This window comes from Carettochelys insculpta, chromosome 12 (assembly GCF_033958435.1).
Source record: "Carettochelys insculpta isolate YL-2023 chromosome 12, ASM3395843v1, whole genome shotgun sequence".
Taxonomy (NCBI): Eukaryota; Metazoa; Chordata; order Testudines; family Carettochelyidae; genus Carettochelys; species Carettochelys insculpta.
Window position 1 is genome coordinate 43,255,149 of NC_134148.1, and position 13,549 is coordinate 43,268,697.

Genomic DNA, 13,549 nt, shown 5'->3' on the forward strand with positions numbered 1-13,549 from the left:
CTGCAGAACACTGAACAAAAATACTTGTTATGCGGAAATACTTGTTATGCAGGAAAAAAAAACCCACACCTGAATACCAACATATACAGCAAAACCAAATGAAGTAATTTAATCGGTATCAGAGCAATGAAGAGGTAAACTTGCATCTGATTTTAATAACAGAAAATATATACTTTTGAATTATTTTTACAAATTTTTACACCTGCGACTTGTTCAGGGAAACACCAGTGTTTCGCAGCACATAGTTTAAAACACACTGCTCTACAGCATGTAAACATACAATCCTGCATGGACTGGATCTGTTAATATTTGGCAAAACCACTCTGCTTTGGAGCTGGGAAGTAAAACGGTGACTCTCTTCTATCGTGATTCTGTGCTGTGTATTAATGGCTAATCTGGGAGGTAGGCAGGACCAAAATGACACTGTGATGGCTCTGTAGCAGCAGTTCTCAAACTGCGGGTGTCCCCAAAGTGGGCCACAAATAATGTTCCCTCTAATTTTTTCCATACATGTTCAGAATAAATTTTTATGTGCACTGAGGTATGTGCTAATGTGCACCACCAGTAGGAACAAACACTGCTGGGCACGCTCCGCTAATCAGTGAGGTGGAACTGGACTCTCTCCTGAGTGGCTGCACAAGCGCTCCGCTTATGGGGAGAGCTGGTCATGACCTTGTTTTAAAGAGGTCACCAGGGCTGGCTTACACTTGCTGGGACTGAAGCAGAGGCCAAAGCCTGAGCCCCACTGCCTAAACCAAAGCTGTGGGCAGCAAGACTCAGGTTACAAGCCCTCTGCTTGCGGCTGAAGCCCTTGTGGTGGGGTTGGGACGGGTTCAGGCTTCAGTCCACCCCATTTAGGCTTATATAGTAATTTTTGTCTGTGCTGTGACGTTTGAGAACTTCTGCTGTATAGCTCAAATGCTGAGTGCATGAAAAGTGCGGGAGAATAGCACCATGCCCGAGATGCAGACCTCTCACCATCTCTGAATTAATCCCATGCTTTGGGCTAGAGTGAATTTCATCAGCTGTTTATGTGCGGAGTAGCTGTTGGCTTGTAAAACATGTGCCACTGATGTCATTAGATTTTGCCAATGCACAGAGTAAAAGGATTAAATTGCAGGTTCCCAACAGCTCCAAATCCCCATTGTCCCCACTAAAAACCAAGTCAAGCAAATTCGCCCTGACTCACTGGTTTGGATGTCCTGCAGTGCCAACATAGCCTATTGTGTCTCTTCTCAGGAGACGTGTCCAGCCTCCTTGGAAGTTGCTGGTAATTCTTATCCAGGCATTGCGATACCAGGGGATGCTCAAAGTGCCCTGCCCTGAGTCAGAGCTTCACCTCTGTGATGTGTCTAATCTGCATCTACACAAGGATCTGGAGGGACCTGGCTTTCTTGCTTACAAATCAGAGCTATTTTGACATGAAGTTACTGCCCTTGGGGTTATTTATTATGGTTGTAAAGGAATGGGCCTTGTGGGAGGCATCATCTCCGTTACAAGGAATTCGTGCTGACAGCGACTGGAATGATAAAGTTATCTTGAGCACTTAATAAAATAATTCAAGCATAGATCTCAATACACACACAAAAAAGCACATATGCGGCAACCATGTAAGTACAACAGAGATGTCAGAACATCACTGCAGTTTAAAAACATCCGCTGATGGGTCGGATCTTGCAATCCTGACTTAGCCCTACCAATCACTGGGGGAAAGTGCCACAGTTAGGACTGGCTGCAGGGTGAAGCTCGTGGGGGTTTCTGGGGAAAAAAAAAATCTGAGCGGAGCAAGCTGAAGCAAAGTATAACTGGTCACTTTACAACAGGAAAAGCAAATGGGTTCTTCTCAAGCTTTATACTGCGGTGAAGCAGGAGGGATCGGCTGAAGTCAATGGCATTGCATTTACACAAACCCCAAAGTGAGTGAGAACAGAATCAGCCCAGAGTGACATAATTTGCCTTAATTTTTTAAAACAGTAAAAGAGGTGTAAACCTCACTAGCAGAAAGCATTCAGGCTGAGCTGCCAATAAACAGGCGAATGCTGCTGTTCTTAGTTAATTTGTTTCTCTCCTGCTTTTGATGCAGACCAGCTTCAAAGGTCTAATTAATGAAGTGTTTAACCTCAGATCTGAAATGATTCAACTTTTCCTTATTTCATCTTTCTCTTGTGTTTAAATGAAGGTCCTTAGTACCCCCGCACACATCTGATCAAGTCAATGGCAGACTATCCACTATCAGAGCAACAAAGGTGGTTGAAATCATGTCATTTACTGGAAGAGCTTCTGTTGGGGGGAGAGAGAGAGAGAGAGAGAGAGAGAGAGTGTGTGTGCACGCATGCATGTGCAAGATACATCTCTCAGCCGCAGACGCTGGTGCAGTAAGAGAGTGCTTCACCCACCTTGTCTCTAGACCAGCACAGCTACGACGCTACACACCTGCCATCAGTCAGCTTCAAACAACAATGGACTTATTCTAATAGTCTTGCCCCGACTCTGGAGGCTTATTTAAAAATCAATACTGCTAATAATAATCAAAACTAACGTGGGCACTGATTTTATTTTCAGGTTCCGCAATTGCTTATTCAGCATATGCCTTCCCAGAAGAATGGATCAATAGCACTTTCCATCACGGTTATGTACCCATAGCTGTGCTTAACACAGTCATTAGCACTGGTCTTTCCTGCTACTCCAGGTACAGTTACCTCCTGATTACCCCACTGCGGCTGCTAAAGAAGGTTTATTTACAAATGTAGCTTTGGGATGTGTAATAAGTGCTGGGGACACAAAAGGGAAAAGGATGTTTAATTTTAGAACCACATCAAACACGTGGAGCAGCTTCACAAGAAAACGTGAAATAATTTATCAGTGAAGCTTTATTTTTAGAGTTGCTGAAAGCTAGCTTGATATCTTGCTGTGTTTAATATGTCTGCCCAAAGTAACTGTTTTGTTTTGTTTTTTTCTTTAAATACAGTATGCGTGTTATGTGTGGTAAAGGGTTTAGACCCCTGTGCTGCAAACATTTAAGCATGGATTTAACTTTAAGCACCCAGAGAGTCTGACTGATGTTAAGAGGGCTGCTCATGGGCATAAAATTTGGAATGGCATAATGGTTTGCACAACTGGGGCCTCACATGTAACTGCCTCCTTTGTGAAGGGTAATAAACATGAGTGCACTTTATGCTTACCATGAGAAAATCATTAAACTCTAACTGACCTGAAAATCTGACTTGCTTATAAGCTGAAAGTACCCTGGCATGGAATTTGCATTGGAGCAACGTTTCTAAAAACTTCCATAGTACTCAGCTAGCTTCTGGTTAAGGAATCCAATTTTAATTTGTGACAGAAATCCTCTTTAAAGCCTTTTTTTGTAGAATGTTAGTTTCTCCCATTATGATGACACAGTTTGCTTCTGCAGCTGATCATGGATGTTTGGTTTTGGAGCTGCATGACTAATTCAGCATTATTGGTCAACTGTCCTTTTTGTGGCATAATGATCACAATTTTTCCTGTTAACGTGTGTCCATTACAAGAAACACATACAGCAGTCACAATAGCATCTGCTTATTGAGGGGTGCTTCCCTTACTGTTCCAGTGGCTCTAAGTACACTTCTAGCCTGGGGCCACTGCTGGCATGTAAATATGTTTGAACTGCTATTGCCACAGACCTGGGAGAGCTGAATTCCAAAAGGTAAAAACATCAGAGCAAAATGGAAGAGTAGTGGAGGGGATTCTGCTGGGGCAGAGACAAAAAGCAGCTCTGGGGGGAACACACTGATAGCAGTACAACAATCATGGGGCAAAGCTTGGGTGTCCCAAGTGGGTAATGAGGCAGTCACTTACTCAGAGAAGCAGCGCCTTTGAGTTTGTAGCGGTGCTTGTGGATAACTACTCGCTTGAGTCACAGCTGCAGGCTGGCACCCATTGTTATGTGGGCTGTATTGTACTGTATGTGGCAAGTATTATGTGGGCTGCAGAATTATGAAATGGTCTTTTCAGACCACCTCACTTGTCTTGCGGTTTTGTCCCCCTGCTCTTTCTTTTTTTTTTTTCTTTTCTTTTCTTTCCCTCAGTGTCTTACTGCTTCGTTTGTTTGTTTTTCCTCCTTGTTATATTGGTTGACTTTTTCTGTTGTCTCTTCAGACAAAGAAAGATGGGCAACAATAGTTTCACTATAAGATTTGCAATGTCATGTATTACCAGTTAACACAGTTTTGAAATGTCAATGACATTTGATTGGTCCAAGTGTAGTTTTTTAACATATTTTAAATTCTTTTTAATGTACAAAACAAAACGCCAGCATCACCCAACTGCATAACTGTAGATATGGTCATGTAAAAAGTTTTATACTGCTCAGTAAATCAGCTAAGACTGTGTAACATATTTGTGTCAGTTGTACCAGTGGTGCTGCCATCAAATGTCACCTTTTTAACTAATAAGAAATATTGTGGCTATTGGGCCTGATTCTGCTCTGACTGTACACCAGCATGATTCTATAGACTCAAATAATATGATTCCTGATTTTAAGCTAGTTTGAGTGGAGAATAAGACCTGCTGGTTTCTTAACTCCATCTCTGATGGGAAGAGAGTCCTTCCCCTTCCTACCAAACCATCATGTTCCTTTATGATCAGCAGTGCAAATTGTTGTCCCCTGTGAGTGGGCAACTTTGTATTGTTCATAATAAACATGTGTAGTTGATGCTGAACTTTTATTGGAAGTTTTTATATATTTCCTTAACATGCCTTTGCAAAACAGAACTTACCTGTCAAATGAACTGCAGTAGCATGGAGCTTCAGCTTACACTGTGCCAGCAATGACTTTGTTGGCTACAAGACTCTTCATCTCTTCTTTTGTTTCTGTCTGTCTGTCTCCTTTCTTTTAGGCTCAGGCGTGCAGCTGCAGAGGAAGAGCATTGCCACCCTGTGGCACGGAATCACTCCCCCCCCAGGGGTCTTGATGTTCAGTGAAATACACTAGGAGGGTACACTTCCGTAAAATCCATAGTTTTGTGAATGTTTCTGCACCAAACTCCTCTTCCTGGTTTATGTAAATGGCCAACTCCCGACTGCACCCCCAAAGGGTGCATTAGACACACAAGGGGCAGAGAGGCTACTCCAACAGGAAAAGAAAAGGTTGGCAAGAAAATGGCAGAGAAGTTTAGGATGTGACTGAGTCACTGGGAAGTGAAGGCGTTCAGCACCATGAAGGAAATGTAATGCTTAATGACAGCTACAAATCTCACTTGCTTTTGTGTAACACAATCCTTCAGTAGTCTTAATTGCTATAGCAAGTTACACCGATGCAACTCTGCCTTAAAATCAATAAGAATTATAAACAGCAAAATTTGGTCTAAACTGCTGCATGTTGCAAGCAGGGTAGATGAACACATTTAGACTTGCTGCTACTCATGAATCTCCCTCTTCTGTCTTTGTAAAAAAACCACTTTGTAGTATGCCATTGTAGTCTTGGGCAATCCACATAGCTTTTATCATTGTTCCGTCCCTCCCCCCCCCGCCCCCACCCCAAAAAAAACCCAAACACACCATATTACCAGCTGCTTGCAGGTATTTCTAACGTGTCTGTCTGTGTTTCCACTCCTCCAAAAATACAGGGCACTAATTTTCATAGGCACGTAGATCATCTGAGTGAGTGAAAGATGTAGTTGCAACAATATGAAGTAACAATTTCAGGCTGAGTCACACTGAGGCCATCGGCAATTAAACATCACCTTGGTAAATCCCAAAAGTATGTGACTTCCTTGTAAAGCAACCAGCATCTGGATCATTTTCTGGCATGGTGCTTAAGACTAGCTGTATGTTGAGGTTTCTATCCATCACTGGCAATCTTGTCTTGCCACCGAAGCATTTGGTACCCACACGGTGTCTGGACAGGCAGCAGCATTCATTGCTACTTTTGTTGGAACTCATTGGTCTTCCATTCTTATAATATGACCCTACCAAGAAAACTATTGAAGCTAAACCAGTGGTGATGGAGACGAATATTGGATTTGACTTCTTTCTCATCGGATCCTGCCACTTGATATGGTGCAGTTGATGGAGGCGACAAAAAAATAAGAAACATCAGTCCAGTGATCTTCTGACTTCCAATACACCCTCTTTTCATTTCCATGCAACAGAGTTGGTGCAACTGTCCTTTGACAAACCTGAAACTTATTAGAAAACTGTCATGGTGTCCCCACAGAGGCCACTGAACCCAGGCTGCTGCTATTCGAGGATCAATATTTTCTGAGAGTCTTTCAGCATTGTCTGATATTGCTCAAGTATTTGGCAGCTTGACATCTGCTCCATGTCCCATGGGTACAGGTTAACAGCGAGCAGGTTATAAACAGAAAAGAAGCGTGCATGGGTCTGGATATTAATCTCAACAAAACTAAATCTGTAGCCATTACCATCAGAGTCTGCAGCTCCAGATTACAGCCAGTCAGTATTAACCTGTCCACAGGGGACATCAAGGAAGTAGCAGCTATTTTCATTTGCTTTAACTAAAAATCGAATACGACTTTTGGGTATTGGTAGGATTTCTCAGGGTACTTGGAGCCTTTAACTTCAAGTGTAGCTATACACAAAGGCAAGAATTATGGGGAATAAACAGGATGGACTGGAAGTATTAGTTGATAGGCTAAATGATGACTTAACTGGCATCAGAGAGACTTGATGGGATAAATCTCATGACTGGAAAATTGGTAGAAGTGGGGTATAGATGGTAGAGGAAGGACTGGCAGGGAAAGGGCACTTATTTGGTCTAGAAGGAAGTGAGAAGCAGATCAGATGAAACATTTGAACAAAGATAAAAGGGGAAACAATTGGCATGGCCTCATGGTAGGGAAATATGGTCTGGATGAAATTGGTATAAAGTGAGTGCACTGCAGGTTGAATGATCACATTCAACCATTGTTATCACTAGTTTACTGTCCAAATGAGATGGATTATCTTCTGTGGTTGTGCAAAGGTCACTCCTGAGTCCAGTACTATTAAATATGATCACTAATGCCTTGGATGATGGAGTGCAGGAGGACCTTATAGAATGTGTAGACAACACCAAGATCAACAGAAATATGAATCAGTGTGTCAGCATGAAGATGGAACGTCTCAATGAAGGCAGGAAATTTATCATGGTCATCAGAAAAAAGTTACTGTTTGCATACTCTGACCATACAGCTTGTCAGCTTCTTTGGAATCTTTCCATACTGGAGAGTTGGCTGGTGAGTAATATAGCATTGTGTTCTTTTATGTAGTTTACAAATACTAACAAGTCAAATGGGGAAGTGTATAAAAATGGCTGAAAACTTATTTGTGACTTTCAGAAGAATCAGGATGTTCTCTCACTGAGAGTTTCACTTCTCATATCCTTCTCAACCAATCTGTGCTGTAGTTGCACCTCAAGATTTCTTGCATGTTTTAGAACTTGGAAATCTCCCTTCAGATTCCCACATGGACCTAGTATGAAGACTGGATGTACTGAAGAAAAAAAGTATTTCTGGTTTGTTACATCTCACTTAAAACTTTTTGTAGAGCATAAAATCCCATGGATGATTGTGCACTTGGGTTTAAGAATTGGTGTTACATTTCAGCACTAGAAGTAAATGTAGATTTGTACATTGCTAAAAAGATGTACCAAAATGAGGGGCAAATAGTAGCATAGGTTTTCAATGAGTGGCAGGTCAGATGACAAATGGGATGGGAACCTACACTTGCACCTGAAGCTCAGCACCCTACAAGGAGGATGAAGAAAACCAGTAGGATTTAATTTGTTATGGTTTTTAATACCCAATGTTTACAGACCTTAATACAGGCTTTCACAGAGAGGTCCAAATTGTGTCAGAGCTTTGTTTGGGGCCAGCTACACATCTGCTTTGAAGAGTACTAGTAAGTACCTAATTCACTTCCGGAAAATCTGAGTTGTGTTGCAGGAAGTATTAAATGAGTGGAGAAATTGGCAGGGAGCCTTAGATGGCCTGCATGTAGAAGTATAAAGGCAAGGAGCAGTGAGGAACTTGAACTTGCTGTAATGAAACAGCTGCTGTGCAGCTACCATGCTAGTTCTCCTTGACAGCAAAAATAAGTGCACAGTTAATACCCAAATTAGCACGGAGACACACCAATTCAATACCCTGCACATAAACACACTGTGGAAGCAGCAAGGAGGAGATCTGAGGCTTACTTTCATCATGCTACACACCAGGCTTAATTTGCCTTGCTCTCACATGTAGCTTCCACTTGTGCTACACCACTCAAGGAGTTATAGGATCAAGGCCTCTGTCCCATCTTTTCAGATGCTAAAAGAAAGGAAAAATAGAAAAGTGCAGCTGAGGCTGCCATGAGAAACCACTGTCACACAACTAAATACCCCAAACTGTCAAGACAGTTGAAAACAATAGTTTTAACTGAGGCTTCCATTGTTTTCTTCCAGGAACTGTGAAAATGAAAATAAACTTGTTTGATTCCCCATCTGTACTTTCCAATCCACATCTTTACTCTTTTCTAGTTTTAAAATGAATAAAATGCAAATACAAAATTAGTGGACACCGTTCATTCCTTGATTAGTGAGTAAAACAACAGGGCTGTGAGCAGTGTAGTGCAGTAATTGTCATACAAATATATGTGCAGTTTACAAATGAATGGCTGTGAAGAAGGAGGTAGGTGATAACTTACTTATACTGAACTTGGTGGCCAAAATTCCATTTGACAAGACTGGGCCTGTTAGGTGTTGAGTAGCCCTTCCGTATCCAAACTCTTTTCACATCTTTCCAGAATACATTTGCGGTTGCATTGATAGTAGTGCTCTTTAGGTATGGAAGAATCTTAATGGTGAGGGAGCAGATGATTCACAATTCAGGTGAAAGCACAGACTGCTGAAGATGTGTGCCCATCATCTCCCACGAGCCTTGTCTGTGAGGTGGAAAAACATTAGGCCTTTTCTGGTCAATCCATGAGAAAAATCATATGTCATAGGGCCAGATTTACCACTGGCCTGCAACATCTTCATTTGTACCAGTGCATACGTGGTGTTTGATGCTACCCAGTTAGTATGGTGTCCTTTTTACACCCACTTTATAAATGATACAAGATAAACTGCACTGGCAGTGCTATGTGTGGAGTGACTTCTATATCAGCCATGAAGAGGAATCTGACTCCAAGGGATAAGTGAAGAGTCTGTAATCAATGACATTCCAAATGGATTTCTGCTCTGAATGGATTTGTAATACATTGTATTTACCATCTCTGTAAGTCTATGAACTTTGTTGTGTGCCATTGAGCAAGAACATGTCTGTCTAGTTCTGTCTTGGTCTCAAGCTCTTCATGTGAGTAAATGGAAGTCATCAATGAACATTTTTTTCTGCTGAAAGGTGTGGTGTTCTTTCTAACTCTCCTTTTCAGCATAATTGCCATTTCTTTCACTTTTTTTTTTTTGCACATTTGCTGAGGACTGCTACATTTTATTTAGATTTTGCACCAATAAAGTGCATCTCAACAATTTGTTTCTTGTGCTAACAAATTTCAGCATGTTATTTCTCCACCCAAATATTCTTTCTATCTCATTTACCATATGATTGTAACCAACAGGCTTGGTGCTCCTTATGTCCATTATAACAGTGATATCACAGAAAGGTAATAAGGGCCAGATTTATTTTGGATTTTAACAGATATGTTTGTATTCCCTGAAATGCTGAATTTACAGAATCTTGGCTGGGTGTAAAATAAGTGTTCCGGGACGTGTTTCATGCATTCTGAACTGAAACTCTGATTTAGCTGCATGAATGAACTTTAATGAGTATGGTATGAATTCTGCATTACTTATAAGGCCCTGCAAATCAATATAAACAGATCTCTCTTTATGACAACACTGAGTCTGATATCTAATCAAGCAGTACAAAAACCCACAGGTCAAAATAACTAGTCTGGCAACTATTTAAGAAAGTAAACTCTGTTTTTATTTTCCTGCTGATGTATGTTGCTAAATTTAAATGAAGCACTCCTAGTGTTTTACCTTAGGCTGCTAATACTACCTTGAAATGTGTGCCAAGATGATGTAAAAAGATTTCATACTTTCCCTGCTCTTCTCAGAGTCTGTGTTGAAGAGCCTGGTGCATGCTAATTTACATCTAGAAATGACATTAATTTTCGTCAATCAGAGCTTAGAAAATTGTGTCTGATTTGCTTTCTGTTCTGTAATTTTACAAAATGGTAAGAATCTTGTAATTTTGGATATCAATTTGTGTGATTCAACCATTATGGAAATAACTAGAGGATCCTCACTATGCTGTTAATTCCACTACGGCCTTCAGAAAGCAGCTGGGGAGGTGGCTATAATAAACTGCAGAAGGAACCAACAATTTCAACACTGCTCCCAATGCTGGACTCTTGTCACCTCAATGCTAGCAATAAGGCAGGAGGCCCAACAGGGAAGTGTCTGCCAAACTGTAGAATCCTCTGCTCCATTCATCGTTCCTTATTAATGATGAATGACCTCCTCTGGTCCTGAATTAGCTGATTCGTGCATTATTTTCAATGTAATTGTCTTCCCCACAATATGAGAGCCAAGGGAGGCAGAGGAAGTGCAGAACTGATGGAATTTAGTGGGGAGTGATTGTGGGTGCCTTCTCTCTTCTGCAGTTCCACTTGTCGAGTCAGACAGCTTTTTGTATGCTAGTATAGATTACAACTGCTATGAAAAAATGGCCTCGGCAACAACTTACATAAAAAGCATGCTCTGCCAGCCACTATGCCTTCAAAAACGTTCCTGGCAGTTGAACAATCACTATTTGCCTTTTTTAATTTGAAATGCTTTTTTAAGTAGGTTCTCCAAGATGCAGCAGCGCAGGCTCAGTAAGACTCTTCGCATGCTTGCCTTTGTGTACCCGTACCTGTTTGACAGTACCCCTCTCTTCTACAGGGTATGCTCTAAGCATTCAACCTTTATAAAGATACTGTAACATAACTTGGCTTCCTATGGTGAAGTAATGATCAACTATAAACAGGAGAGTGCATGAATTCAGGAAAATATATAGACTTAATTTTAAACACACATCATATCAGCCAGAAAGCACTGTTTGCTATTTTGAACAAATACTTGTTGGTGTACAGATTATTTTGTGCTTCTCCTAGGTCCTGGTCTGGGGTGTTGGGGGAGCTGTGCCTGAGCAAAATGTTAATAAGGTCATCAGTATTTAGACCATAATTTGCATAGACTGCAGACTGCTTCTATTGCTGGGTTCTACATCCAGTGTTTCAAACCCCAGAGTGCACTAATCCAGGCTGAGCCAGTGGCCACTCTGGCCGCGTCTACACGTGCACGCTACTTCAAAGTAGCGGCGCCAACTTCGAAATAGCACCCGTCACGGCTACATGTGTTGGGCACTATTTCGAAGTTAACTTCGACATTAGGCGGCGAGACGTCGAAGTCGCTAACCCCATGGGGGATGGGAGTAGCGCCCTACTTCGAAGTTGAACGTCGAAGTCAGGCACGTGTAGACGATCTGCGTCCCGCAACTTCAAAATAGCGGGGTCCGCCATGGCGGCCATCAGCTGAGGGGTTGAGAAACGCTCTCTCTCCAGCCCCTGCAGGGCTCTATGGTCACCGTGTGCAGCAGCCCTTAGCCCAGGGCTTCTGGCTGCTGCTGCTGCTGCAGCTGGAGATCCATGCTGCATGCACAGGGTCTGCAACCAGATCTTGTGGTGTTTAGTGCAACTGTGTCTGGGAGGGGCCCTTTAAGGAAGCGGCTTGCTGTTGAGTCCGCCCTGTGACCCTGTCTGCAGCTGTTGCTGGCACCCTTATTTCGATGTGTGCTACTTTGGCGTGTAGACGTTCCCTCGCAGCGCCTCGATGTGGTGCTGCCCAACGTTGAAGTTGAACGTCGACATTGCCAGCCCTGGAGGACGTGTAGACGTTATTCATCGAAATAGACTATTTCGATGTAGCGTGCACGTGTAGACGTAGCCTCTTAGTCCTCATACAAGGAGGGCTAATAGTCAAAGACAAGAAACCCTCATCACCTTCATACACAGAGCTTCAAGGATAGGTGGCATATCCTTTGGGAACACAGACAGGCAGACCTGCTGATGGGGCTGGGGCAAAAGGGACAGTGCCCCCGGGCCTGGTCTGGAGCTCCAGCCATGGCCGCAGTAGCAGTGGATGGACCTCCAGCCCTGTTTGAAACACTGCAGAATGCTGTGCCATCACTCTTCATGCGGTACAGAGAACCCTTAGGGCACTTCTGCCCTTGGCCCTGCAGCATCTGGGAAGGTGGAGTCAGGGCCTCCTCCCACCTTGCCCCTGGCCCTGCAGCAGTTGTCAGTGCCTTTGTAGACAATGAACCTGTTACATATAGATAGCTTTGGGCTTGAGTCTCCACTGTTTTCCAGTAGGGCGGGCACTGGAGCTGTGTGATTCTCAGCCATTGTCTAAACTGAAGCTCTGGGAAAAGGGCTTTACTTACAACACTGGCATATAAGGATCCTTTGGGACCTTACACTACTGATGAATAAGACTCAGATATACCAACATGCACTTGATTGTCCTTCCCACTTATGCCCCAATACATGAATACCGCTGCCCCAGCCCCACTCTCTGCTTACACTTGAGGTAAAGTGACTAGCACAGGAGACAGGAGAATGGCCTATGCAAGTTTTCTGCTTGTGAAAAGTTCTGCTTAGCAAAGTCACTCCGTCAGCCACCTCTAGCCATTTTGAGGCCAGAAGGTGACCTTAGCAGTGCAGCAGATCTTGCACCAATCCAGAGGTATTCCTCAGTAGTTTTCTAATTTTCCTTTTCTTGGTATCCCCATGTGTAATTGTTCCTTTTGCTATCACAGCTATATTTGTGTACTGGGGAGAGCTGCATGGAAGGTGTAATTCCAGTCCACTACAGGCACTGCGTGTTTGCCTTCCTCACGGGTTTTGTTTTTGTTGCACATTTGCCTGAGAGACTTGCACCAGGCTGCTTTGACTACATTGGTGAGTTTGGAACAGTGACTCTTTTATAGTAATTATTCTTTATTTCAAGATTCTAAAAGACAAAAGCTTGGGTCTCTCAAGAGGGATACAGTATGTCTGGAGCAGAATAAATGGTTCGTCTCAGGAAGTCTAGATACATTCACTGTTTCCCAGTCATGGTGAGAGTAGCCATGCATAGTTGTGCACGAAGCCATCTGCTGTTTCAGGAAGTTTCATAGGATCTTTAATGACCACAACATGGTCCTTTGCCATCCAAAAATGCACACCATAATGTCATGCAACATAGCACTGAGCTGGAAGAAAAACTGACTCACCAATACCACTTCTTGCAGCATATAGGCATTTCCTGGTGGACTCCCATCCAAGCAAGGATCCACCCTAGTTCTGCTTATCTTATGTAATCTCTAGCAGGCTCACAGCACAAAGCAGTATACCCAGAGCTTTGATTTATAATAGGAAGGGGTATAGTCAGTTGCCAAATAGATATTTGCCTTAGTTTAGCAGCACCATAATAACTATATAAACTAGTAAAATATAGAAATTTTTGCACATAAGATTTTCTAAGCTGTAAAGGTGTATT

At 42.6% G+C, this 13,549-nt stretch overlaps 1 protein-coding gene across 6 annotated transcripts in view; it reads left to right on the top strand.

The window, feature by feature from the left end:
- The window catches only part of PAQR5 (progestin and adipoQ receptor family member 5), a 37,633-nt gene that overhangs the window by 22,315 nt on the left and 1,769 nt on the right, over positions 1–13,549 (top strand). For 5 of the 6 annotated variants that reach the window (XM_075007283.1, XM_075007286.1, XM_075007284.1 and 2 more), the window contains 3 exons: positions 2,563–2,689; positions 10,811–10,910; positions 12,828–12,969. In XM_075007283.1, coding sequence (XP_074863384.1) covers positions 2,563–2,689; positions 10,811–10,910; positions 12,828–12,969 — 369 coding nt within the window. The remainder of the gene's footprint in view (positions 1–2,562; positions 2,690–10,810; positions 10,911–12,827; positions 12,970–13,549) is intronic. The other variant, XM_075007287.1, reaches the window with a different exon arrangement.